The sequence below is a fragment of the Schistocerca cancellata genome, chromosome 3, assembly GCF_023864275.1.
Source record: "Schistocerca cancellata isolate TAMUIC-IGC-003103 chromosome 3, iqSchCanc2.1, whole genome shotgun sequence".
In the NCBI taxonomy this organism is placed as follows: Eukaryota; Metazoa; Arthropoda; class Insecta; order Orthoptera; family Acrididae; genus Schistocerca; species Schistocerca cancellata.
The window spans coordinates 156,938,588-156,963,461 of NC_064628.1; the positions used below are offsets into that span (position 1 = coordinate 156,938,588).

A 24,874-nucleotide genomic window follows, 5' to 3' on the forward strand; every position below is an offset into this window, starting at 1 on the left:
GAATTTTCGAGAATGCTGGAGAATGTTTTAGAATGTTGCGGAGTATTATATAATCTTGCAGAAGGTTAGAGACTTCTAGAATATTCCAGAATGTTCTAGAATTTTCTAGACTGTTCGGGGATATTCCCCTTTGAACGCACCTTTACAGTCCATGTACTTTAGAAACACTGTACTTCTTCGAAACCAGAGAAACGAAGAACAACACAGTTTCCTGTGTCGTACATAAATATTAACCCAAATTTGATTCAGTATGTCACACCTAAATGTTGACGAGATGAATCTACAGTGCATCTCCTTAGGGTCGTCCAGTGTTGACAAGATATTTGCGTGGATAAACTGGAGTGTCGGCGCTGGTGCAGCGGGTCGCCCCGCACCTGCGGCTCAGCCACGTGGTCGCCAGACAGCAGACAGCAGGCGCCGCTTTTTGGGCGGTGGCGCCGAGGCACGTGGCACGTGTCGGCCGGGCTTTTTCTGCCCCCACTTTCAACAAGCGGCCTCATTACGTGCGCTTGCGGCTAAACACTCCGCCCACCGTGACGTCACTTTTACGGTCGCGAAATACTGCCGCGCCGGCGCCGCCCGGGCCAAAGTAAATACAGACTTCCTCGACTTTCGGTGGCAACTTTGTTATGGTCTACTGCCGGGTCGCCTCCGCTGCAGCCGAGGAAAGGCGCCGCACCCCTCTGCTGCGCAGTTCACTGTGACTACAGGCAACGCGCAGGCGTCCTAATCCTAAAGCACTAAAGACCGCGCTTATCTTGTTATTTAACGTGGTTTTGAAAGTGACGACTGACAGGCTCAAAATATGCATAAGAGCGTTTCATAAAATTTTACTAAGTGTCGAATATTCCTACTGTACAACTAGAAAACAGCTGCAACTGTACCAAACAGTTCCTCTTTAGTTTCTATTGAGGTTCCGGACTCCAGAGACTTTGTATTACACCACAGCTAAAAATCCACAGTGTATACAACACAGTCAACTGTGTATCGTTTCCAGTTATACATGCAGACAGCCTTATACAAACATAAACAGCAATTAAATACGTGTCTAACTCGCATTACTCGAGAAAATCTTGTAACACACGAATTTGACATTTTATTTATTAGATGCTGTATTAATCCTGTCAAGACTAGGAACATCAGACCTTGTCTTAAATCTAAGTAGGCATTGTACAAATTTCGGTATGTTCACAGATGTTACGAAGAGACCAGCATTTAATATAGGGCCGGCCGGCGTCGCCGGGCGGTTGTAGGCGCTTCAGTCCGGAACCGCGCTGCTGCTACGGTCGCAGGTTCGAATTCTGCCTCGGGCATGGATGTGTGTGATGTCCTTAGCTTAGTTAAGTTTAAGTAGTTCTAAGTCTAGGGGACTCATGACCTCAGATGTTAAAGTCCCATAGTGTTCAGAGCCATTTGAACCATTTGAACCACAGGGACTGTACCAACGAGGAGCACGGTCGCGTGCTCTTCTCAGATGTGATCACATTCAGCCTGAGAAGCGATTCTGGACGTACCATCACATGGCGAGAGGCGGGAGCACGTAATGCTCCGCGAACATGATAGTATTGGTGGTCCAGACGTTGCAATGTCTGGAGGCACTATGTTGCATGGGAATAATGACCTCCAAATCTTTAAGTGCTGTACATTCAAGTTTGTGACATTGCACTGTTTCCTCATGTGCATCTTTTCAGGTATTTATTTGGCCCTGACTTAATTTTTATGGATGACAATCCGAAAGCGCATAGAACAGCGCAGGCAGAGTTTTTGGAACGAGAGGATATTCGGCGAATGGACTGGCTTGCCCTTACCCCGACTTAAAACCCATCGGGCACGTTTGGTAAGGGTTTGGGGAGACGTTTTAGTACGTTCACATACATCAACAACCATCTTCCAGTAGTCTACGCGGTGGTGGGGGAAAGGAACGCCCTGCCACAAGAACACATTACTAACTTGTAGGCCAGCAGCACTCTGCAGAGCATATATTGCCGTCCGTGGTGACCACGCACTCTACTGACAACGGTGTCTCGCCTTGCGTAATGTCCGTGGGCAGTCATAAATAACGGCGACTTCAGTCCAGTTATAGTATTTGAATAATCATTTCTGTTCGTCTCATTGCCTATTTCTTTCAGTTACCTTCCGTACAATATTGCAGTAGTTCCTTGTATCTACCATCCTAGTTTCATCGAGCTGTGTGACTTGGCAGTGACACATCATGTGAAAGTTACATTCGTCATTAGGTTTTGCATACCAGCGTATTTTAAAACTCGCTCTATACAGTGAGTATCCTCCCAGAACCAACGGCACACAGAACCCGAGCGCCGCGCTTGTGATATCACAACTGTTTGCAAGAATTCCACGATAGTTCCACTCTGTTGCCTCAATTACGTAATACAACTACGTCTCGCGAAATGACAACAACCCAAAAATTAGCTAAATTAAAGCTTCACGCTAAATGATAACAGTCAAACAGTATCATTTAGCGTGAAGAATTTCAACAGTTGCTGTCTCAGCCTTGTTTAAAATCTTTAAATTAAAGCTAATTTGGAAGTTTACTAACAATAGTTCTTACCAAGAACATTTCACAAATGGGACACGGAAGGAAAGGAGGCGAAGAGGGTGGGGGCAAGATAGTGGTAGCAGAAGTACGCCATGCCTCACAATATAAGATGGCTTGCGGAGTACATATGTAGATTATAAACTTAAAACAGTATTTAAAATTGTTTCGATAGATGACGCACATCTCTTTCAGATTCAGATGACGTGGATACCCAAGCGGCGATAAGTGGCAGGTATAAGGCAGTACAGCTTCAGTTGAATGATGGAGTTACACAGGAGTAATGAGAGGAAAACAAAACTGAGGGTTTATCTATTGGTGATAGTACCCACAGAAACCCACATAGCATCAGAATTCCTGGCAGATGAAAACTACGTGTCGGACGAGAACTCGAACTCGGGACCTTTGCTTATCTTGCATAACTGGTCTGCCGTCTGAGCTACCGAACCACGACTCGCATCGTGTTGTGAAAATTGTACTGTCGCCAGTACCTCATGTCCTACCTTCCAAACTTCAGGACTCGCAGGACTAACACTCCTTGGAGAAAGGATACTGCGGAGTCAGGGCTAAGCCACAGCCTGGTCGATGTTTACAGAATGAAATTTTCACTCTTGAGCAGAGTGTGCGCTGATATGAAAATTCCTGGCAGGTTAAGACTGTGTGGTGGTGCTGAACGGAGAGTCGGACTCGGAACTTTTGACTTTAGGGAGCAAATGATCTTTCTTTTACATTTTGATACTTATTGCTCTCGGCATCTGCTTTGGACGGATGTCGCATGATACGTGTTCATGTTGATCGTTGAATACTTCACTCGTTTTTTTTAATTTTTTTTTATTACAGAGGGCAACCAGCCCTCTGACTGCCAAGTCTTGTACGCGATGACATCTCGCTGGGCTAAGGATTCCAGTCCAGGAAGGGAGGCGTCTTCACAACGGACAGTGGCTAGGGTAAACCAACCACTACCAGAATTTCCGGTAGCGACATCCAAAGTAAAATTAACCCTACAGCCTCGGAAGAATATAGGTCCATTTAAGATTACAGCTTGAGGTATTCCATTGCCAAAAATGGTTCAAATGGCTCTGAGCGCTATGGGACTCAACTGCTGTGGTCATAAGTCCCCTAGAACTTAGAACTACTTAAACCTAACTAACCTAAGGACATCACACACATCCATGCCCGAGGCAGGATTCGAACCTGCGACCGTAGCGGTCGTGCGGTTCCAGACTGTAGCGCCTTTAACCGCTCGGCCACTCCGGCCGGCTGTTCCATTGCCTCCAAGTTTATTTTCGAGGCTTATAATATGTTTGTAGACTGGCATGCGGTGGCGGCGTTGACGATACACACGTCGACGAGGCATAGTGCTTCAATGCTGTTGCAGATAGAGCTCACAGCGGAATGGTTCCGCTGGTGTGCACTGCCCGCTTACATAGAGAGAGAGTGACCTTGATTACGCTAGGAGCTCAGCGGGCAGTGCGGCACTATGTTTTCGAATTTTTTCAAACTGTTGCTTCCTTGGGACCCCGGTTCGCGATGTATGTCTAGCGGTTACAGGGGACAAGGATCACACTTTATTAATAATTAGAGTACAAAGTAATACCTGCAGTTACAGTTACATTATCGGCAAGTACACCAAGTCCTTTCATCTATACACGTATTTTTTCATCATTACTAACTTTTCTACAGGAACGAGTACACAATGTAAAAAGCATATTACTATATACATCACTAGGTCTACTTTGAGTCTTCGGGTCGATTCCACAATGCCAAGTCTTGTACGCGATGACGTGGCGGCTACCGATAGGGCCAGCGAACCACGACCCATGCCCACTTTACTTCCGCCAATACCTTATCTTTTTACTTTCCAGTCGGTAGAACACTTTCCCGCGAAAGGCAAAGGTCCCGAGTTCGAGTCTCGGTCCGACACAAAGTTTTAATCTGCCAGTAAGTTTCATATCAGCGCATACTCCGCTGCACAGTGAAAATTTAATTTCGCGCACTACCGTCAGCAGAGCGGCCTTGACCTTGAAAATAATTCGCGGCCGTGGCGCCGTGCCCCGGCCTTTTATTTTCTCCTGGCCGTGTTTGCAGGCCAGGGGCACTCGAGGTAAACAGGAGGGTTGCCCAGATAACGCCGGGTCGCAAATCGCGCGTCAGCCGTGAGAAGCGGCCGGCGGCAGCCCGTGTGACCGGACTGAGTCAATATTGGGTCAGCAGTACCTCCGTCGCGGTGGCTTTCCTTAACGTGAGTGCCGCTAATTCTGGTACTCAAGCGTTCGGTACTTTTGGCTCGGCGAACCTCTCCGAGACGTTCATCACTGATTCTGTCGAGGTCAGACGATTCGTCCAACATCGCTGAATAGTTAACTGTGGGCACAGTGACTGAGTGCAGAGACAACGACAGTGTAGAATAATTATGTGTTAAGCTGCTACCAGTCACATTTATAATAATCTTATTGCTAGTGCAACGTAACATTACGATTTTCGAGCATGCATACAGATATGCATGTTACTGAAGAAGTATTGACTACTCTGAATTAACACAGAAATACTACAGCTACAATTTTATGAAATGTTTTTCTAATCGAGTGGCTATTGGAGGATATGCTTGGGGAGGGGTAGGGGCGGGGGAGAGGAGCGGAAAGAAATTGATGTCTAGAGTAAGTGATTCCCAATTCGCAATTAAGGAAGAAAAGAATACTGTACGTTTTCCGACATGAAGCTCTCAAAACTGAACCAACGGGGGTCTGTTAATATTCACAGGAAACTTACTGCTACAGACACCACTATATTAAACTCTTCCATACATTCACAAAAAACGAAAATGTAGATCAAGGTAATGAACAGCCCACACATTCCCACTTGTTCGGTGCTTGCTTGCGTTTATTTATATTCTGTGTATGAATGAGAGTTCCATACTCGGTGAATGGTGGTAGGGAGAGCAGTTGCACGAATCCTGCACCTCTCCTCATGGAAAGGTCCCGGTGGAGATGGTCTGCTGTTGCCTTCCTTCGACTTGTTATGAAGAGACAAGTACGTACCTGTGTTGTGACCACCGTGATGACAGCTCAAACAGTGCGCTGTTGGTTGGGTTTGAGTTGTCGTGGATGAAGGGAAGGGAGGGGATGAAACCCGGTGCGGGCACATGGCCGACTCCTCTCGCAAGGCATCGAGGGGCACCGCTGAGCTTACTGTCCCCCTCCGAAGAACGGATCACCGTCAACAGTCGCCAAACGCCGTCACTTCATGAGACAATGCGGAGAGGCTTGGAATTTAATCGAGGACATTGGCGCAAGGACTGCTGATCGGAAACTTTAAGCCGTCACCCCTCCTTCCCTTGCCGGCCAAATAATGGCAGTGAAAATTTCGTGCACCGTCAGGATTCGAACCGGCTTACGTCCGTATCGAGCGCCATTCCAAAGGCGTGCGCCAACGCCCCTTTTATCTTTTTTTCTCTTTTTTAATCTCATTTTGTCCGTTACTATTCGTTGTATTTGTACGGTGCGGACGTCCCCTGATACTCGCTGAAGTTGATTGTTGATCCATTCACTCAGTTTTTTTATTGCAGAAGGTAGCTAACCCTCTCTCCGAACACACTGACCCACCGTGCCGGCATCTCGGCTGCGGGAACAGTCTGCAGTTTTTTTTTTTATTTCTGTTTCATTATCGCTTTAAGAATCATTTCCCTTCGATCGCTGAAGTTGATTGTTGATCCATTCACTCAGTTTTTTTATTGCAGAAGGTAGCTAACCCTCTCTCCGAACACACTGAGCCACCGTGCCGGCATCTCGGCTGCGGGAACAGTCTGCAGTTTTTTTTAAATTTCTGTTTCATTATCGCTTTAAGAATCATTTCCCTTCGATCGCTGAAGTTGATTGTTGATCCATTCACTCAGTTTTTTTATTGCAGAAGGTAGCTAACCCTCTCTCCGAACACACTGAGCCACCGTGCCGGCATCTCGGCTGCGGGAACAGTCTGCAGTTTTTTTTAAATTTATGTTTCATTATCGCTTTAAGAATCATTTCCCTTCGATGCGTGCCGGCCAGTGTGGCCACGCGGTTAAAGGCGCTTCAGTCTGAAACCGCGCGACCGCTACGGTCGCAGGTTCGCATCCTGCCTCGGGCATGGATGTGTGTGATGTCCTTAGGTTAGTTAGGTTTAAGTAGTTCTAAGTTCTAGGGGACTGATGACCTCAGATGTTAAGTCCCATAGTGCTCAGAGCCCTTCGATCCGCAAGGGACATATCACAAATAGCGACGTTTCAACTGATTTTAAATGATTATGCAAAGTATGAGAGGGTGAGTGCACAAGTTCTGATTGGCATGTTAATCACGACCTAAATGATAATCTCTCTCACTTTCGCTATTAAATTTTTTATTTTCGTCTTAGCGGATGAGTCGCGTCTTTTACAACGGAACTTCGCTGTCAGTCGCTCGCAGAGGTTATTGCACTCAGAATGCCCTTGGACAGAAGTGTAGCCCACGTGCACCGGAAGTGACGACACAGCTTTTACGTGCCACTCCGGACCCGGCCTTAAACTATTTCAGTCAATATCTCCCGCCACAGTAGCCGGTTCGCCGCACCGTGTGACACGAAAACACACAAATCTGGTAACCGATATACCGAGTTCATGGTCGCATTGCTCTCCATTTTATCTTATCCTTTCAGTGACAAGATTTCGGCCTCTTATTCCGAGGTAATCTCCAATTTATCTCCTCGTTCCAACTATATACTCAGAAGTACGAGAACTATCTGTTCTTAACACTGATTCTAACTGTGAGAGAATTCTTTAATCCTAAATACCTATTTATTACCTAAAGTGACAAATAATAAGTTGCTAGTCATTAATTCGTTCTCAGAAACAGAATAGCAGAGACAAGACGTGCATTCCTTGGCAAAAGAGCTTGACTACTTTCAAACGTAGACGTCAAGTTGACAAAGATATTTCTAAGAATGTACTTCTGGAGAACAGGACAATGTGAGAGTGAATCACGGACTCTAAGAAAATCGGGAAATAGGAAAACAGGAGTGTTTGAGTTGAGTGTAACAGAACGATGCTGAAAGTTATGTAGGTTGGTGAGGTAAGGAATGACAATGTTCTTCACAGAAACTTGAGGAAAGGTATAAGAGGAAAATACTGACTCGAAGAAATGACAAAATAAATGGTTCAAATGGCTCTAAGCACTATGGGAGTGCATCTGAGGTCATCAGTCGCCTAGAACTTAGAATTACTTAAACGTAACTAACTTAAGGACGTCACACACATCCATGCCCGAGGCAGGATTCGAACCTGCGACCGCAGCAGCAGCGCGGTTCTGGACTGAAGTGCCTAGAACCGCTCGGCCACAGCGGCCGACCAAAATAAATGGACATGTGGTAACGACTAAGGTAGTAACTTCCACCCTACCGTACCGTTGGGAGCTATAGAGGGCAAAACTTGTCCCAGAAAATATAGATTCCAGATACTGGTTGGTCAGAAACAATCTGGAAAGCTTGTAAGGGAGTTGCTGAGAAATAATTGTTTAGAAAAAAAAATATCGATACGTTACGTCATTTCCGAATTAATGATCATTTAAGTTAGCCAGTCAAGCCGTTGCGCCTTGACACAGTTGTGGTCGTGCGGTAGCGTTCTCGCTTCCCACGCCCGGGTTCGATTCCCGGCGGGGTCAGGGATTTTCTCTGCCTCGTGATGGCTGGGTGTTGTGTGATGTCCTTAGGTTAGTTAGGTTTAAGTAGTTCTAAGTTCTAGGGGACTGATGACCATAGACGTTAAGTCCCATAGTGCTCAGAGCCATTTTGACACAGTTACTGTCGGTTGCTCTCTCACAGCGTGCATGGGAGCGCACGAGACTGCCTAGTCTTTGGGTCGGATTCGATTCTGTCTACTGTCCCGTGTCCAACTTTTGTATCACTCACTTGTTCGGTAATAGGAAACCAAAAGAAGAACACATTTGCCGACACCGTCTCTGGCGGGCCGCTTGAATTTGCAAGCATAACGGCCTGATTGGCTGACTTCAATGCTAATTAACTCGAAAACGGCGCAACATATAGATTTTTTTCTTAACAACTATTGCTCGGCTCAGCCTACCGTGCACCATAGCAAGCTTTTCAGATTGGTTTGAGCATCCTGTATACAACAAATAATTGAAGACGTTGCATGTAAGTGCTACCCTGAGAGGAGGAATTCGGCATCGGTCTTCATCAAACCAGTCAAGAGACTTGTGTAGTGGTAGTACTAGTATTAGCAGTAGTAGTAGTTTTATTCATCCGTAGATCTCTTTTACAAGGACACTGGACATGTCTTGGTATTACAGCTTAATAACAACACAAATAAAGTAATTCACACATATAGAATTGAAAGATTTATGGGGCTAGAGTGATAAGGATGGGACAGGTAGTCGGCCGTGGCCTGATGGTACGAACTATCCCAGCATTTGCCTTAAATAATTTAGGGGAACCATGAAAAACATAAATCAGGATGGTTGGATGTAGATTGGAGCTTCCACCCTCGCGAATACAGGGACACTCTGTTTAAAACAGTGCTGTCTCATTCGGTTTATCCACAGCCTAAAGTACTGTTTTACAAATAAGTTATTTAATAATGATAAAAGTCTAATGATACACTTTCCAATTATTTCTCACCCCCAGTCACTGCTCATACTACATACACATTGTTTGATATCCCCACACATACTATCAGCTGATATAAGGACAATTTTGTGCATCGCAACTTCCCATTTGCTGGACTGAAAAACTGAGTCACCATCCCTCTATAACCCTCTATAGCGAGTGAAATATTGAGCTCAGAAAGAAGATAGTACATTGCATAGCTTTGGGAGTAAGTATTTCTAGGAAAGGAAAAAAAGAAGGGAAAAAGTAATGTGAAAGTGTTACATGCGATGTTAAATGTTTTATTATCGTTATTTATTGTTTGTGGTACATTTTTTACCAACCCCGTCCTCAGTGCTGTCTAAACAATCCTTCAATGTAGAGAATGTTTCGGTAACAGGTATTTTAACTGCCTTTTTAAATAAGTTTGTTTTAGCAATTTCTTTAATCTCCATTGGTAATTTATCGTAAATTTTTATCTCTTGGGAGAAAATGCTGTTTTGTGTTTTATCTTCATTCTTTCTTGGTTTATATATGTTCAGCCTACATCTTGTACCAAGGCCATGGACACAGCTGTTGGTACAGTAATTACCAATCTTATTTCTGATGTGCACAACTGTTTGGTAAATGTATTCACATGAAGCACTTAAAATTCTCATTATTTTCAATAGATCTTCACTATGACCTCGGCTATTATTTTTGGTTATTATTTTTATGACTCTCTTGTGCAGTTTGCAAACTGTATTTATATTTTGTGCATTTGATCCCCGGAAAAGAATTTCATAGCTTTAGTTATGTGTATAGCACGTAACTAAAACACACTGCCTGTTGCACACTGATGACACAACTCTTAAGGGCATACCATGCTGATGTCATTCTGCTTGCAGGTATTTATGTGTGTTCATACCACTTCAACTTTGAATCAGTATTCAGTTCTAGAAATTTTTGCAAGTGTTGCACTGCCTAAGAGGTGCTATCTCCACTTAGTTTGAAAGTGCCATTTTTCCCCCTTGAGACGGAAATTCTTCGTATTAATTTCCTTTCTGTTCCATGTTTCTTTATCGGTTATTCACCAATTGCCAGCTCCCTGGAGGATGGCATAAGGATGTTCTTTGACGGTACAGACGATAATGATGATGATGATGATGATGATGATGTGTAAGTAGGCTGTTTATGTTTTCTTATTGGCAACGTTACGTAGCGCTCTGTATGAAAATCACTGGCTGTGCTGTGTGCAGCCTGTGGCTAGTTTGCATTGTTGTCTGCCATTGTAGTGTTAGGCAGCGGCAGCTGGATGTGAACAGCGCGTAGCGTTGCACAGTTGGAGGTGAGCCGCCAGCAGTGGTGGATGTGAGGAGAGAGATGGCGGAGTTTTGCAATTTGTCATGAACTGCTATATATACTATGACTATTAAGGTAAATACATTGTTTGTTCTCTATTAATATCTTTCATTTGCTAACTATCCCTACCAGTAGTTAGTGCCTTCCGTAGTTTGAATCTTTTATTTAGCTGGCAGTAGTGGCGCTCGCTGTATTGCAGTAGTTCGAGTAATGAAGATTTTTGTGAGGTAAGTGATTTGTGAAAGGTATAGGTTAATGTTAGTCAGGGCCATTCTTTTGCCTGGAATCTTCTGATAGTCAGATTGCGTTGCGCTAAAATTATTGTGTGTCAGTTTAAGCACAGTCGTGTCTAAATTGTTTTAAGGGGACGTTTCATAGATGATGAGGATAATGATGGGACTAGTGACTATAACTTTTATTTTGGAGAGTGCCACATGTTGCTCGTTAGGCGTCGGACAGTCTTTCGATGGCGGTGAAATGGAAAGTACACACTCAGTAATGAGCTTTCAGGACAAATATCAGTTTATCTTCTTCTTAAAGACATTATGGATATAGCTTGTTGTTACGGTTCCACATGGGGCTGAAGGGCCAAACATGTAATTGTGTCGTATGTCGTGCCATGTGATATGTGCTTGGATTGGGATACTGACCCTATCTTGATACGGAAGAGTGTGTAAGGAGGGAAAGGAACATGGTGAAACTTTTGATCGGAATTTCCTGTCGAGTAGCACCAAAGGGTCCTTCACGGTATTTGATTCCGCAGAGCGCTTGCCATCTAACGCAAGTTAGCATTTCCATGTTTTGTGATCCGGGAACATACGGTCCATTTCGACCTCAATTAAGGCCACGAAAAATTTTCAGACTGCTTGAAATCGAACCGCACACTGAGTTCTAAACTATGTTCGTTGAAAGGAATGAGGATATCTTTCAGTTCGACAACATTGGTTTAGATTTCCAGCGGTTTTTCTAAATAACTTGAGGTGCGTGTTGGCATGGCTGCTTCAAATGGGCCCTGTACGTTTTCTTGCTTCTTTCTTACCCAGCTGAAGTGATGATCCTGCTGTAATGACTTCTCTGCGGGTTGGAAGTCATCTGTCCATCCTTGTCCACTGCAACTCTCCGAAAATATGCCACTACGCCATCACGTTTCACTCACCTCAAGCATAGTTCGGGTTTTGATTCTGGTAAAGATCCGATGTACGCCACAATTGTGCGTCTTTCTCTTTACTCCTGCGTAAAATGTTAAAAGATATTCCTCATCAGTTGGTTATTTTTTCTCGTGGTTAGTTACATGTTCCTTATATCATTTGAACGATTCTTTTATCGAAATTATGTGGAATGAACCAGATACAGTATAAATACGTGATCACTGTTGACAGTAATAAATACTTTATTTTTTAGTCCTACTAATGCAACTAGACTCAAAACCAAGGTGTCTTTTTTTCTCAGAATACCAGTTTTTTAATACAAGTTCTTCCATGGTGTAGAAGGAACTGTCAAGGGGAAATGATTTTAGGTAGGAGTTAAAACTTGCTTTGGCACCAGTCAGACATTTTATGCTGTTGGGGAAATTATGAAAATTTTTTGTTTCTGCATACTGAACTCGTTTCTGATCCACTGACAGCTTTAATAACGAGAAATAAAGGTCATTTTTTGCTCTAGCGTTGTAGTCGTGGATGTCAATGTTCTTCTCAAATTGTGATGGATAAATTATTACGAATTTGTGATGGCGCATTTAAAGTGGCTGTTTCCTTAAAGAAGTACCTACCTACATGATGCTCGTGGGTGAATACCACATATTATTCTGACTGATCGCTTTCGTTCAATGAGTAGTTTCGTTCCAAGTGGTGAATTCCCCCCCTCCTCCCCTTCCCAGAAAATTATTCCGTAACACATTATTGAGTGGAAATACGCAAAATATTGCAGGAGGTGATTCGTTTTCTTTTTTCAATACTAGCAATTACACGAAGCGCAAAAGTAGGTGAATTAATTGTTCCATAAATTTTCGGGTGTGCAGCTGCATGAATTCAGCTTCTTCTTCTAATATTTCGGCTGAATACAGTCCAGCCATCTTCAGAGAGAGCCGAGGTAACTAACGCTCCAGCACTTGCTCTGTCCTTCTGCACCCGAGCACCGAAGCACTGCGTATGCGGCCAAAGGTACACAGGGCGCCAGAGACGTTGATGGACGGCAAGGAGATGTAACACATGCATAGAAATTAAATCTATGGCTGCGCAGTCGTTCCACACGGTGATAGCGATGTGTTACGGAGAGATGCACCGTCGCGACGTCTTTGTGATTTAATTACAGAAATTGCGGGATTCCATGATTTGTCCAAGCTGAAGCCGCCATCTCTGTTAATTAAATTCGTCGCCAACCGAATTGCTTCTTTCACTACTGATTCCCAGAAAGGCTAAAATTTCGACATTATAGAACATTATAGCGCGCCCAGTGTCAATACAGTGCTCCACCACGCAGATTAATTAGGTTGTAAGACACTAGTGTACCTGCGGTGCTCTGTGCATCTCTCCTGGACTGTACGTGCCGTTTGTCCGATGTATATAAGATCCCCTGCGAGTTCCCCCGGTTCATACATGGGACAGACGGCACGTACAGTCCAGGAGAGATGCACAGAGCACCGCAGGTACACCAGTCTCTTACAGCCTAATTAATCTGCGCGGTGGGGCACTGTATTGACACTGGGCGTGCTATGGTGTGCGATAATGTCGAAATTTTAGTCTCGACTTCACCTTGCTGGGACTCAGTATTGAAAGAAGCAACTGAAATTCGGTTTGCACCGAATTTAATTAACAGAGATAGCAGCTAAAGCTTGGACATATCATCGAACCCGGCAATTCCTATAATTAGATCACAAAGACGTCGTGACACATCGCTATCACCGTGTGGAACGACTGCGCAGCCATAGATTTCACTTCCATGCAGATGTTACACCTCTTTGCCGCCTATCAACGTCTCTGGCGCCTTGTGTATCTTTGGCCGCATACTCAGTGCTTCGGTGCTCGGGTGTAAAAGGACGGAGCAAGTGCAGCAGCGTTAGTCACCTCGACTCACTCTGAAGATGGCTGGACGGTATTCAGCCGAAATATTAGAAGAAGAAGATGGATTTATGCGGCTGCACGCCCGAAGTTTTATGGAACAGCCTTTACGCCACGAAAATATGAAGAAGCACAACAGGCGAATTAATTGTTTGAATTGCTCAGTAATATGCTTCTTGCAGTTTAAGTATTCATTAATATGCACGACCATAAATTTGGTGGCTGAGAGGCAACTGGTACTTTTTTTGTAGAATCTCCCAGGCCACCAATGACCATCAGCAGCGGCTGATTTTAGCTCCTCAACGTAAGTCTGAATTTTACATGCTATGCATGAGTCTGTACGTGCAGAATCCATTACCATAATCACCATAATACTAGCGTTGACGAATTTCGAAGTGCTATCGATTTTTAATTTTACAGACAGATTATGAATACGACGAGGACATCGTTACAAACGCTGTCATATTAAAATCGGTGTAGAAATCAATTTTACTTTTGTCGAAGGAAGAATCCTATACAGGTTAGATCTTACAAAAAAATGAAAACTCTAACCATCGATTGTTAATCACGCAGTTCATTAGAACAAATAGCGCCGTTATTGAGCTCGAACAACTGATTCATAGCAGGAATAAAATTAGCTTTAACTTTTGGTGTGCATGCGAAGTTCGGTGTCTTTCGTAGGGTGAAAGTTACTTTAGCTGATGGTGCCCTATATAAAAAAACGATGTGACAGAAAGGACTACATTACTGTAATTTGCTCCAGCGCTGAGTTAAATTAACGTAAAGAAGTTTATATGACAAGAGCTGAGTTATTTTTGTGTCACTGTTAACGAAATGCCTGCGTCATTTTATAACAGCTTTGACTACTTCTGTTGAAGTTCATATACGCGGAATAGCAGGCAGGGTTACTCATTACTCACATAATTACAGTTCACGAGACTCTGATGTCTCGGTAGAGGTCTTTCTGGAGCTTCGCTACCCAGTGCTGGTCAACAGTAGACGGTGAGCGGTTGGAATTGGATGCTTTTTTCCGAGCGGCTGGTCTGCATCGCGTCGCAGCGAGTACGTGGCCGCCAGGCTGAAGTGCAGTGGACGTGAGGAGAGGCGTGGAGAAGCCATCGAGACCACCCAGGGCGCCGCAGCTCGCAGCCGCCGGCAGCGCCTCTGACGGCCCTCCGAGTCTCACCGTTACCTAACTTCCTGCCGATAACACTTCTCTCCTTTTTCCTCAGATAATCGATGGAAAAAGGAAAAAGGCTAGGAAACCGGACTACCAGTTCTGCATTACGTAACGATGTAATGCGTTACGAGCACGAGGTCTCTGTGGTCCAGACATGATTAGTGTAGCGCACTGGTTAAGACATTGGAGGTTCAGGGTCCACACTCCATTCCCGCTGTCATTTCCTGGTTTCTCCACAGCGTCATTGAATCAGATGTGCCCGAATGGCGGAATAAACAGGTGTTGGGTTTCTGCCCAGTCCTTAGTGTCAGATGCTATACCTGTCAGGTATCAAGAGAGGTGCTTTTTACATTACCGTGGTAGTTGGGTAGTTGGAAGCTTTCTTTCATGATAACGGCAGTATGAGTGTGTACATTATGCTAAAACAACAAGTATCAGTTTAATTAATGGTATGAGGGCCAATGTGAATGAAAATTATGAGGTCAGAGGCCTTACTGACAGCACTAAAAGGCAATGTACTGTTGTATACAACGTCGACAAATCATTTTAATATAATAAAAATTCCGCTTCACTTACCTGTAATTTCTTATTTATTGCACGACTGGTTTCTAAGCCAAAGGCTTCATCTTCAGGTGTCACCAAATATACTATGTGACCAAAAGTACCCGAACACCTGGCTGAAAATGGATTCGTGGCGCCCTCCATCGGCAATGCTAGAATTCAATATGGTGTTGGTCCACCCTTAGCCTTGCTGACAGCTTCCACTCTCGCAAGCATACGTTCACTCAGGTGCTAGAAGGTTTCCTTGGTAATGGCAGCCCATTCTTCACGGAGTGCTGCACTGAGGAGAAGTATCGATGTCGGTCGGTGAGGTCTGTCACGAGGTCGGCGTTCCAAATCGTCCCAAAGGTGTTCTGTAGGATTTACGTCAGGACTCGGTACAGGCCGGTCCATTACAGCGATGTTATTGTCGTGTAAGCACTTTGCCACAGGCCATGCGTTATGAACAGGTGCTCGATCATGTTGAAAGATGCAATCGCCACCCCCGAATTGCTCTTCAACAGTGGGAAGCTAGAAGGTGCTTAAAACATCAGTGAAGGCCTGTGCTGTGATAGTGCCACGCAAAACAAAATGGGTGCAAGCCCTTTCCATGAAAAACACGACCACACCATAACACCACCGCCTTCGAATTTTACTGTTGGCACTACGCACGCTGGCAGATGTTCACCGGGCATTCACGATATCCACACCCTGCCATTGGATCGCCACATCTTGTACCGTGACAACATTTTTCCACTGTTAAATCGTCCATTGTTTACCCCCTTTTCACCAAACGAGACGTCGCCTGGCATTTACCGGCTTGATGTGTGGCTTATGAGTACCCACTCGACCATGAAATCCAAGTTTTCTCACCTCCGGCCTAACTGTCATAGTACTTGCAGTGGATCCTGATGCAGTTTGGAATTCCTGTGAGGTCTGGATAGATGCCTGCCTATTACACATTACGACCCTCTTCAACTTTCGGCGCCCTCTGTCAGTCAATACACGAGGTCGCCTGTACGCTTTTGTGCTGTACGTGTCCCTTCACGTTCCCACTTCAATATCACATCGGAAACAGTGGACATAGTGATGTTTATGAGTGTGAAAATCTCGCGTACAGACGTATGGCACAAGTGATCCCTTGTCATCTGACCACATTCGAAGTCCGTGAGTTCCGCAGAACGTTCCATTCTGCTCTCTTACTATGTCTAATGACTACTGATGTCGCTGATATGGAGTACCTGGCAGTAGGTGGCAGCACAATGCACCTTATATGAGAAACGTATGTTTTTTTGGGGTGTCCGGATACTTTTGATCACATTATAGAGCCATAAACATGTGGCGGTCGAGTCAGTCAGTCATGGGGAGTCACAGCCACACCAATATCGCTTCCGAATAGTGGTGACGAAGCGTGCACCACAAATTCTGATACTAGCTCCCGTGCGGTTGTTTAATGTGGACCAGATTTTTGTTCTACTAATATGTCCTTCATTTGCGGATGTGCGTCTGATCAAATATTTTACCGAGAAAATCAATGTATATGAGGAAAATTGCTGCAATACGTCCGAAACATTGACATTCTTTACTGTTTTAAATTTTTAATATGATAACACGCCAGTGCACCACGGATTATTTTAATACAATTGTTAGCGGCCGGGGAAGTCCACAGATTTATATTCAAATCACGATTCAGACAGCTGATTGTAAGAAGAGGTGCGAGGATTTAGCCGTACTCTAGCAACTTTTTTCCTACAAAAACATTAAAGTAAGTTTTCACATTTTTTTGTTTAGAATCATCTTACACATCAACTAATATGAACAATATCGTGTCAGTCTCTCCAAATTAACAGTTTAACATGCTTAGCACATTTTACGAAAGAGCTTTTAGTTAATTTTCAAAATGGCTGTTAATGGGGCAAGAAGTATATTGGCCGTGTTCCGAAGATGAAGACCAAAACTACCGGCGCCGGTTTCCGTCCAACTTTCCGACAAATATCTCTAAGCAAATACAAAACTGCACGGTATCACAGACCGAAACGCATGTCTTCACATATAAAAGCAATTAATTCCTCCCATTCATTCTCACAGAAACTATAGAAGATATATAAGGGATAATAATAAAGTTAGGAGCAAGATTTCAGCTACATACTATCATTTTTCCCCAGAACTAAACAGCTGGAACTAGTCACTGTCTTAAAGCTTTGATCGTAGCATTTGTAAACATGGTGGCTACACAGTGTATCTTTCTTAGGCCCAAAAAGATGCAAGCCTGAAGATGCTAAATCAGGGCTATACAATGCATGTGATAGGGCAGTTCAGGCAAATTTGGCAGTGTTGTGTGGCCTGACATTATCGTCGTGAAAGCGGACGTTTGTTTTATTCTCTGGCTTGGCTCTTGAAACTGAGCTTATTTTGTAGCGTACTGAATTGGCCCCAGTACAAATAACCACACCATGCCCATCTCAGAAAACTGTGCACTTTGCCTGCTGATGGTTGCGTCTGAAACTTCTTCTCTGATGGTGTCGCCACTTAACAGATTGCTTTCTAGATTCCAGATTGTGACCCAACGTCTCATCTCCCGTGATGATGGTATTCACGTTCGTTCAGCAGGTTTCAACAAATTTCCATCCCATAGTTTTTTGGCCTCAGGTGAGCTTCGTGAGATCCATCCGGCACACACTTTGCAATAATCAAGGTTGCGATACGTCTTATCTAAGGCATATTACAGCTGACATTGAGCCGAATACACAGTTCCTTGTACGTAAGCCCCCGTTCATCACGGATGAGCGGGATCGGTTGGGACATGGCTCTTCAGGATATTTTCGGCGCCATTGAAACACAGTAGATGAGAGTTCTCAGACTTCCACCTCCAGCAAGCCCTGGTTTAGAAGTTTAATAAATTTTCTTAATCTGTTTTAAATTTGTACGTTATGAGTCTTGAAGTCTTTTTCTGAAATTACAAAAATTACTCTGATAAAATAAGGTTTTTCCAAATTTGAAATTTTTTTTAAAGTTACAACATGTTCATGTAGCTAGGGACGAATATTCTATCCATATTTAAAAATGTTGCAACCGAGAAAACGTTGTGAAAAGTGCAAGTAGGTAATGTAGAGTCCGCACATTCCCACTTGTTCAGTGCTTGCTTTGTGTTACGCTATTGACCAATAAAGAGCCACTGAAATCAAATTAATAAGAAATGTTACTAAAACCATTTGCAAATAAAAACATTCTGAAATAAAAGCTATTGACTGGTAAAGCAAAATTTCATTTTCGAGACAGAGAAAATTGTTAAGACATTAGGGAAACTTAGCTCTCCCCAAATATCATGAGTCCTATTATAAAGAGACCTTCTTTTTTAAAGCACAAGATGGTGCACGACTGACTATGTATGACTTAATAGCCCACAAGTTCAATAACTAGTTTTAAAAATGTACAGAATTTTACTCACTATGAAATTCTGTAACTGAAGAAGTAACAACATCATCAAAATACTACGTGACTGTAAAATATTTGAAAAAAAAAGGCAGCCTCATGTCTAGCAACAGCCGAAAGAGTAAAAGAAGCCGGTAAATGCTTATGGCGGTCTGTAGGGCGAGTTCCTCCATGTGATTCTAAAATCGGTCGCTAGGCAGAAACATCGACCAGAAACTAAGTACACTAGATACACAATCCTCAAGGTGCAAAGTTTCCTCTACATTACTCATGCTGTACCGTTCCCATCACGTTTAGTAAGCAACGATATATTTCACTTACCGCAGTTTGTTCAGCAATGACGAATTCTGAGATGCCTGTCTGTCTTATACACAGCTCCACGTCAGACGTCATTGTGGAACTCTGCCGCCATCTAGCGCAGAACACCGGAACCAACAGCAAATTTCCGGGAATACTCAATAACTGGTACTAGGCGAGCGTAATTTGTCTGTGACACTCAAAGGCAACTAAAGAAATAGGAAGCATTAGTTTCAGAATAATTCTCGTATCACTGCTTTCTTCTTCTAGAGAGTTACAGCGTGCAGTTAAGAGGATACCTCGCCCCGTTTACAAAATCTACAGTTACCGTTGTACGCAATGTATCTCGGCAAATACAAACGTTAAAATTATTAATTCTACTTGCGAATATTCTCATCTTTTAGTAAAACTTATCCTTCTGTAATGGTAGCCAGGGCCAGGCCCATGGAACATCCCGTTTACCACATCAATCCAAATAGCTTCAAGACTATCGTGTACAGTTCGTACACAGCGGTAAGCAAAGGTGGATTACAGAATGGTGCAGCAGCTGTCATCGTAGAAAAGCTGCACAGGAGCAGATATGATTAGCGAATAAATTAACACAATAAAAAGAAGATTTACTTAACAGCCGCGCGGGATTAGCCGAACGGTCTAGGGGGGTTCAGTCATGGACTGTGCGGCTGGTCCCGGCGGAGGTTGAGTCCTACCTCGGGCATGGGTGTGTGTGTTTGTCCTTAGGATAATTTAGGTTAAGTAGTGTGTAATCTTAGGGACTGATGACATTAGCAGTCAAGTCCCATAAGATTTCACATACATTTGACATTTTTTTATTTACTTAATACGTATTTCTCCAAACGCACGAAGATTAATTATGAATACCGCAGCAAGAAGCATAGTCCGGCTCATCATTGTCAACAAAGATGGAGCACGAACGGATGTGTCCTAGCTTAGCGGCTCTAAACACAGATGAGGTGAGAGGCTGCTGCCGGCCGCCTTGTAGTGAGGCAGCGGAAGGCGCACCTGCTACGCAGCTGCTGGAGGCCTGGCCCAGCGGGAAAACGGCATTTGCTCTGCTGGACCCCGCGCCACCGCTGTCGGTGTCAGCCGGAAACTTGTAATTCTGTTACCAGCCCTGACACGCTGTAGAGTGATATCGATGGGTGATACCACAAAGACTGTATTAACAAAAACCAGAGAAAATTTAAGAAGGTGATTTTAATGCTACTGGTGTTCTGCATAGTCCTCCTTGACTTCGGTATAACGCACCGGTCTTTCATATAACCGCATAAAACGATCAGAAAATTCCTTATTTGAGATCGTGCTCAACTCATGCGTGACGCTGCCTCTAGAGTCTGCTATGTCGTCAAATCGTTGACCGTTCACTTGAATTTCGGCACTTTGTCGCTATTACTTTTTACAACAAAGATTTATTCGCGTTTTGCATTTGAATCAAGTCACGGCAGGCGTCCACGATTGTTTGTGTTTTTCTGGAGTCAAAATGAGCGGGACACACTTTCCACAAACTTTTCCCTTCTCCAAAAGATTCTACAGAATGCCGTGCATAGTTGCTTTAGATATGTTGCTCCATTGGGATTTATGACGCAACAACGTTGACGCCCTGCGGCCGTACGTCCACTACTGAACACTACCTGCTAGCAGCTGAGTGGTGGAATGCACATCGATTGTTTACAATTGGTAGTGGAATATGCCACCGTGGTTAGTACGCTGACGTCGCTTACAAGCTAGGAATAAAATCAGGCTCGGAATCTTTTCGACGGACTTAGTGTGCTGTTGGCTGCGCGTTCGAAATGATGCGAGTATTCGTTAGCTATGAAAGCGTGAGAGCGGGCCCCTACTTGGCGAGCGGGTTAGTCGCCGACTCGGCCGCTCGCCTTATCTGCCCGGCCTCCCGGAGCAATGGTCCGGCCGCAGCGGCCGTCGTCGCGTGTCCGAACGTCAACAAACGGTGCGCGTGGGATCACGGCGCGCAGCGTAAACACGCCGCCGCCAGTCATCGTCATTAGGCGCTGCGTCAGCAAACAGCCGCGGGCCGCCGTTCTGTCCGACGGGAACTCGCCTCGCCGCGCCTCGCCTCGGCCGGCCGCCGCCATCGGCCACACAACCTGATCACGGCCAACCACCGTTCATGTGTTTCAAATAAAGTCTAAAAGTAGTTATTTGGATTTAATAATAAGTAGGATACGTGCAGTGAACGGCACGTTACGTTCTTTAACGTGCTGGAGTTCTTAACAGTTTCTAGTGGTTTAAATTTTGCTCGTTGGAGGACGTAACCTTACGCTCGACTTGGACGCCCCCTCCGTTGCATATATGTTACACTTTTATTAAATCCAAATAATTAACTTTAGCATTTATTTGGAAAAAAACATGCAATATGAAAATCTGAAACACTCTCGAATAACTCTTCTTAAGCTAATGTATCCTAATAGTTTTAATGTATCGGACTGCAGGCCTATAGTTTTATCTCATGGTGTCCTTCGGCGCAAAACCTTTTAAATCCACTTGACTTTTACTATTCTTGTCCACGCAATCATCGTAGGTCGTATCACTCGCTCCTTCCGGCTCCTGGATTTCTCCCTTACCATCTGCGCCCGCCCTGTCCGCCTCTCCCCCACCCACACCTACCTTGGCCTCACCATTGACCGTCACCTCACCTGGATCCCTCATCGCATCTCCGCTCCATCCAATCCAAAGCCCACAACCACCTCCGACTCCTCAAACTCCTCTGTGGCCAGACATGGGGGTTGTACCCCTCTACCATCGCCTACACATGCAAATCCTTAATCCGTCCCATCTTCTGTCATGCCAGTCCCACCTGGATATCCGCACCCCCCAAAATCTGTAAGTTCCTCCAGATCCTCGAGCGCCACGCACTCCGCCTCGCCTTCCGTATACGCCTCCCGTCCCCCACGCGGATCCTCTACGACCTGATTCCTTTCCCCCATCTGCTCCTATTCCTCGAACATATCCACATACTCTACACCTCCCGTCGCCTTGATCCCCCTCACCCCCTGATTGCTCGTCTCCTCTCCAACCTCTGCCCTCTGCCACGCCTTCACTGTTGTGCCCCCCTACCCTCCATCTCTACACTCTTCATCTCCTTTCCCAAGGTGGCTTCCATCAACTCCCTCTCCCTGATGATGGCCTGTCTCCCTCCATTTATCCCTCCTATCAACTCTGATCCTCCCCCCTCCTTTCCTTTGTCCTTTTCCCGGGCTCCCTCTCCCCTTCCCCCTCCCTCCTCCATCCTGTTTATTTCCCGCCTACCCTCTTTCTGCCTCCCTATTCTCCCCCAAGCCCTTTTGCGTTTTCCTTCCTCTGACCTTCCCCATTCCCTCTCGAGTCTGCCCTGCTCCCCCCTTCTTTCTGAGTCCTCTCCCTTCGTCGTCGTTCCCCCCCCCCCCCGCCTACCGTTTTTTCCTCTCCTCCCCCTCTTCTTCCTCCTCCTCTGTCCAGGTCCCCCCTTCCATCTCCCCTTTGCCCTTGCCTGTTGAGTGTCATCTTCGTGCCGACCTTTTAGTGCAGTATTCCTACTGATTGTTCAGTGTTGTGCGTCTTTTGCGAAGTGTTGCAAACGGACATCATGCTGTCGCAGGGTGTGATTTTTTTTTTTTTTTTGCTTTTATACTTCTTGCAAACAGAATCCAGACTGTCCCCGTGTTTTTCTTTTTTTTTTAATTCTCTGTCTACTTTTTCGATGTCTGCTTCCTTTGTATTTTGTTATCATCACCCACCATTAGTTTTATGTTTTAACTTTCCACAATTTTCCGCCGATTTACATTTTACATCACCGTTTTATCGCCTGTTTTTATTGTTTCTTATCTTCATATGTTTTAAAAATTCTGTAGGCTGAAGAGCGGCGTACTACGCTGCTGCCAGCCCGCCCCCTTCGGTAGGGGGGGGGGGGGGAATCGAAATCCAATAAAGGAAAAAAAACTATTCTGCTCGTTGCAGCATGACGTAAGTTATGTAACATTTTTTGTAGTTAGACTGTATATATGTGAGGACTGCCTCACAGATCCTATTATGTTTATAATTTTTTTTATATGTCCATATTATATACTGAGAATGCCAATTCCATATGCTCTTGATAACGGCACCGTGATGTACCCATGGGTCTGCGCTGTGCTCTTCTGGCTGCTATAACTTTTCAGAAGTTAACACGGTCCCTTTTAGTTATTCTGACGACCGGATTTCCATCCAGTCTTTTTATGTGTGTGTGGTTGCCATAGAGCTTTGGTAACCGGCGCAATGAACTTCATGTGACACTTTTATGTAACTTGATGATGCTTAAACACGGGGAAACGCGTTACTTTAAATAAAAGTAACTTTGCGACAGTGACAGTTTAATATTCAGTATGTATCCTCATTTCACTTAACTACTCTTTTTCAGGAGAATGTAAATGTAATTAACGACGGTACCAGAGGCCACCTCTAATTTACCTTCTCTAAGCATTCACGCCTCGTCCAGGTGGTCGGTGGCAATAGTGGGTCATGTACGGAGAGCAGGACCCACTCCTAAGCAGTACGGCTGCTGTTAAGTGCAGCGCCGATTACGTCCAGCCTTAGAAAAGCAGCTGAGCTAACGCCTCGCGCCGTGCCCGCAGGCTCCTGAGCGATGACGACAAGCGGCCGTTCGTGGAGGAGGCGGAGCGCCTGCGCATGATCCACAAGAGGGACCACCCCGACTACAAGTACCAGCCGCGCCGGCGCAAGGGCGGGGCCGCCGGGGGCGGAGGAGGCGCGGCCGGAGGCGGGGGCGGCGCCGGCGACGGCGGGGGCGGCGGGGGCGGCGCCCTGGCGCGCCAGCAGGAGCCGGCCGCCGCGCACGCGCACTCGCACGCCGCCGCGGGGTCGCCGCCGCCGCTGCACGCCGTCTCGCACCAGCACGGAGTCGTCTTCAGGTGCGTGTCTAGCCAACGTCTTACAACTCCGAATCCCGTAGGTTAAGCTCTCAGGAATGGGGCCCTGCTCTAGTTAGTCCATGTAACAGCCACTGCTGTCCACAAAAAGGGTAGAGCAGCATGGAACGCCGTTCAAAACAATCCCTCCGATTTCACTTGAATTAAGCGAGAAACTGGGGGTGAGTTTCGACTTAAGCGTAGGACTACGCAGAACAATAAGAGATTTATAAATGAATATCTTTTACTTACACCTATACACAACCTCGGCTGCTTTTGAGGATTACGTTTGAGATCAAAGTTTTCATTTAGTTCCGCGTTCTGGTCCTAAAACGTCAATGGGGTCTGACCGACAGCCGTGCCATCCTCAGCCAATGCCGTCATCAGATGCGGAATGGAGGATCACGTGGTCAGCACACCGCTCTTTCGGTCTTTGTCGTTTTTTGTTTGGTGTTTTTTTTTTTCTTTTGGAACCTACTAATCGGTCGGTTAGCTCCTCAGTCGGCCTCAAGAGGTTAACTGCACCCCGTACTAGTCTTCCCAGCAAGAAAAAAACCCTGGCAGTACCAGGAATCGGACCCAGGTCCTCCGCAGCTACGGAGGAAGACTTCAGTTTTCGTTTACATTTCATAAACGATCAGTGTGCTAATCACGAAGGACAAACTTGTGAACGATAGTTAAAGTCGTCCCATACGTTTGCGTCCATTTGCAGAATTACTGCATTGGCTTCTGTTGCTGTGCGGCGACGGTCGCATATTATCCAATGTTGTTGGAGGTGGATGGGAAGGCACATTGACTGTTTTTCACAATGCCCCATACCTCACAAAAAGACTGCATATGGTAATACAGTTATCAATTCAATGAAAGCAAGTGTCAAGTTGGCTGTAGCGTATTAAGCTATCGAAGAAGTAAGCTACAGCGACATATAGCTACAGCCAGTTTAACACCT

The 24,874-nt window shown here is 45.1% G+C and overlaps 1 protein-coding gene across 1 annotated transcript in view; it reads left to right on the forward strand.

Moving 5' to 3' along the window:
* The window catches only part of LOC126176175 (transcription factor Sox-10-like), a 268,165-nt gene extending 244,191 nt beyond the window's left edge, over window positions 1–23,974 (forward strand). Inside the window, exons 3-4 of the mRNA XM_049923316.1 lie at window positions 23,632–23,746; window positions 23,837–23,974. Of these exons, the coding sequence (XP_049779273.1) occupies window positions 23,632–23,746; window positions 23,837–23,974 (253 nt within the window). The remainder of the gene's footprint in view (window positions 1–23,631; window positions 23,747–23,836) is intronic.
* The last annotated feature ends 900 nt before the right edge of the window (window positions 23,975–24,874 follow it).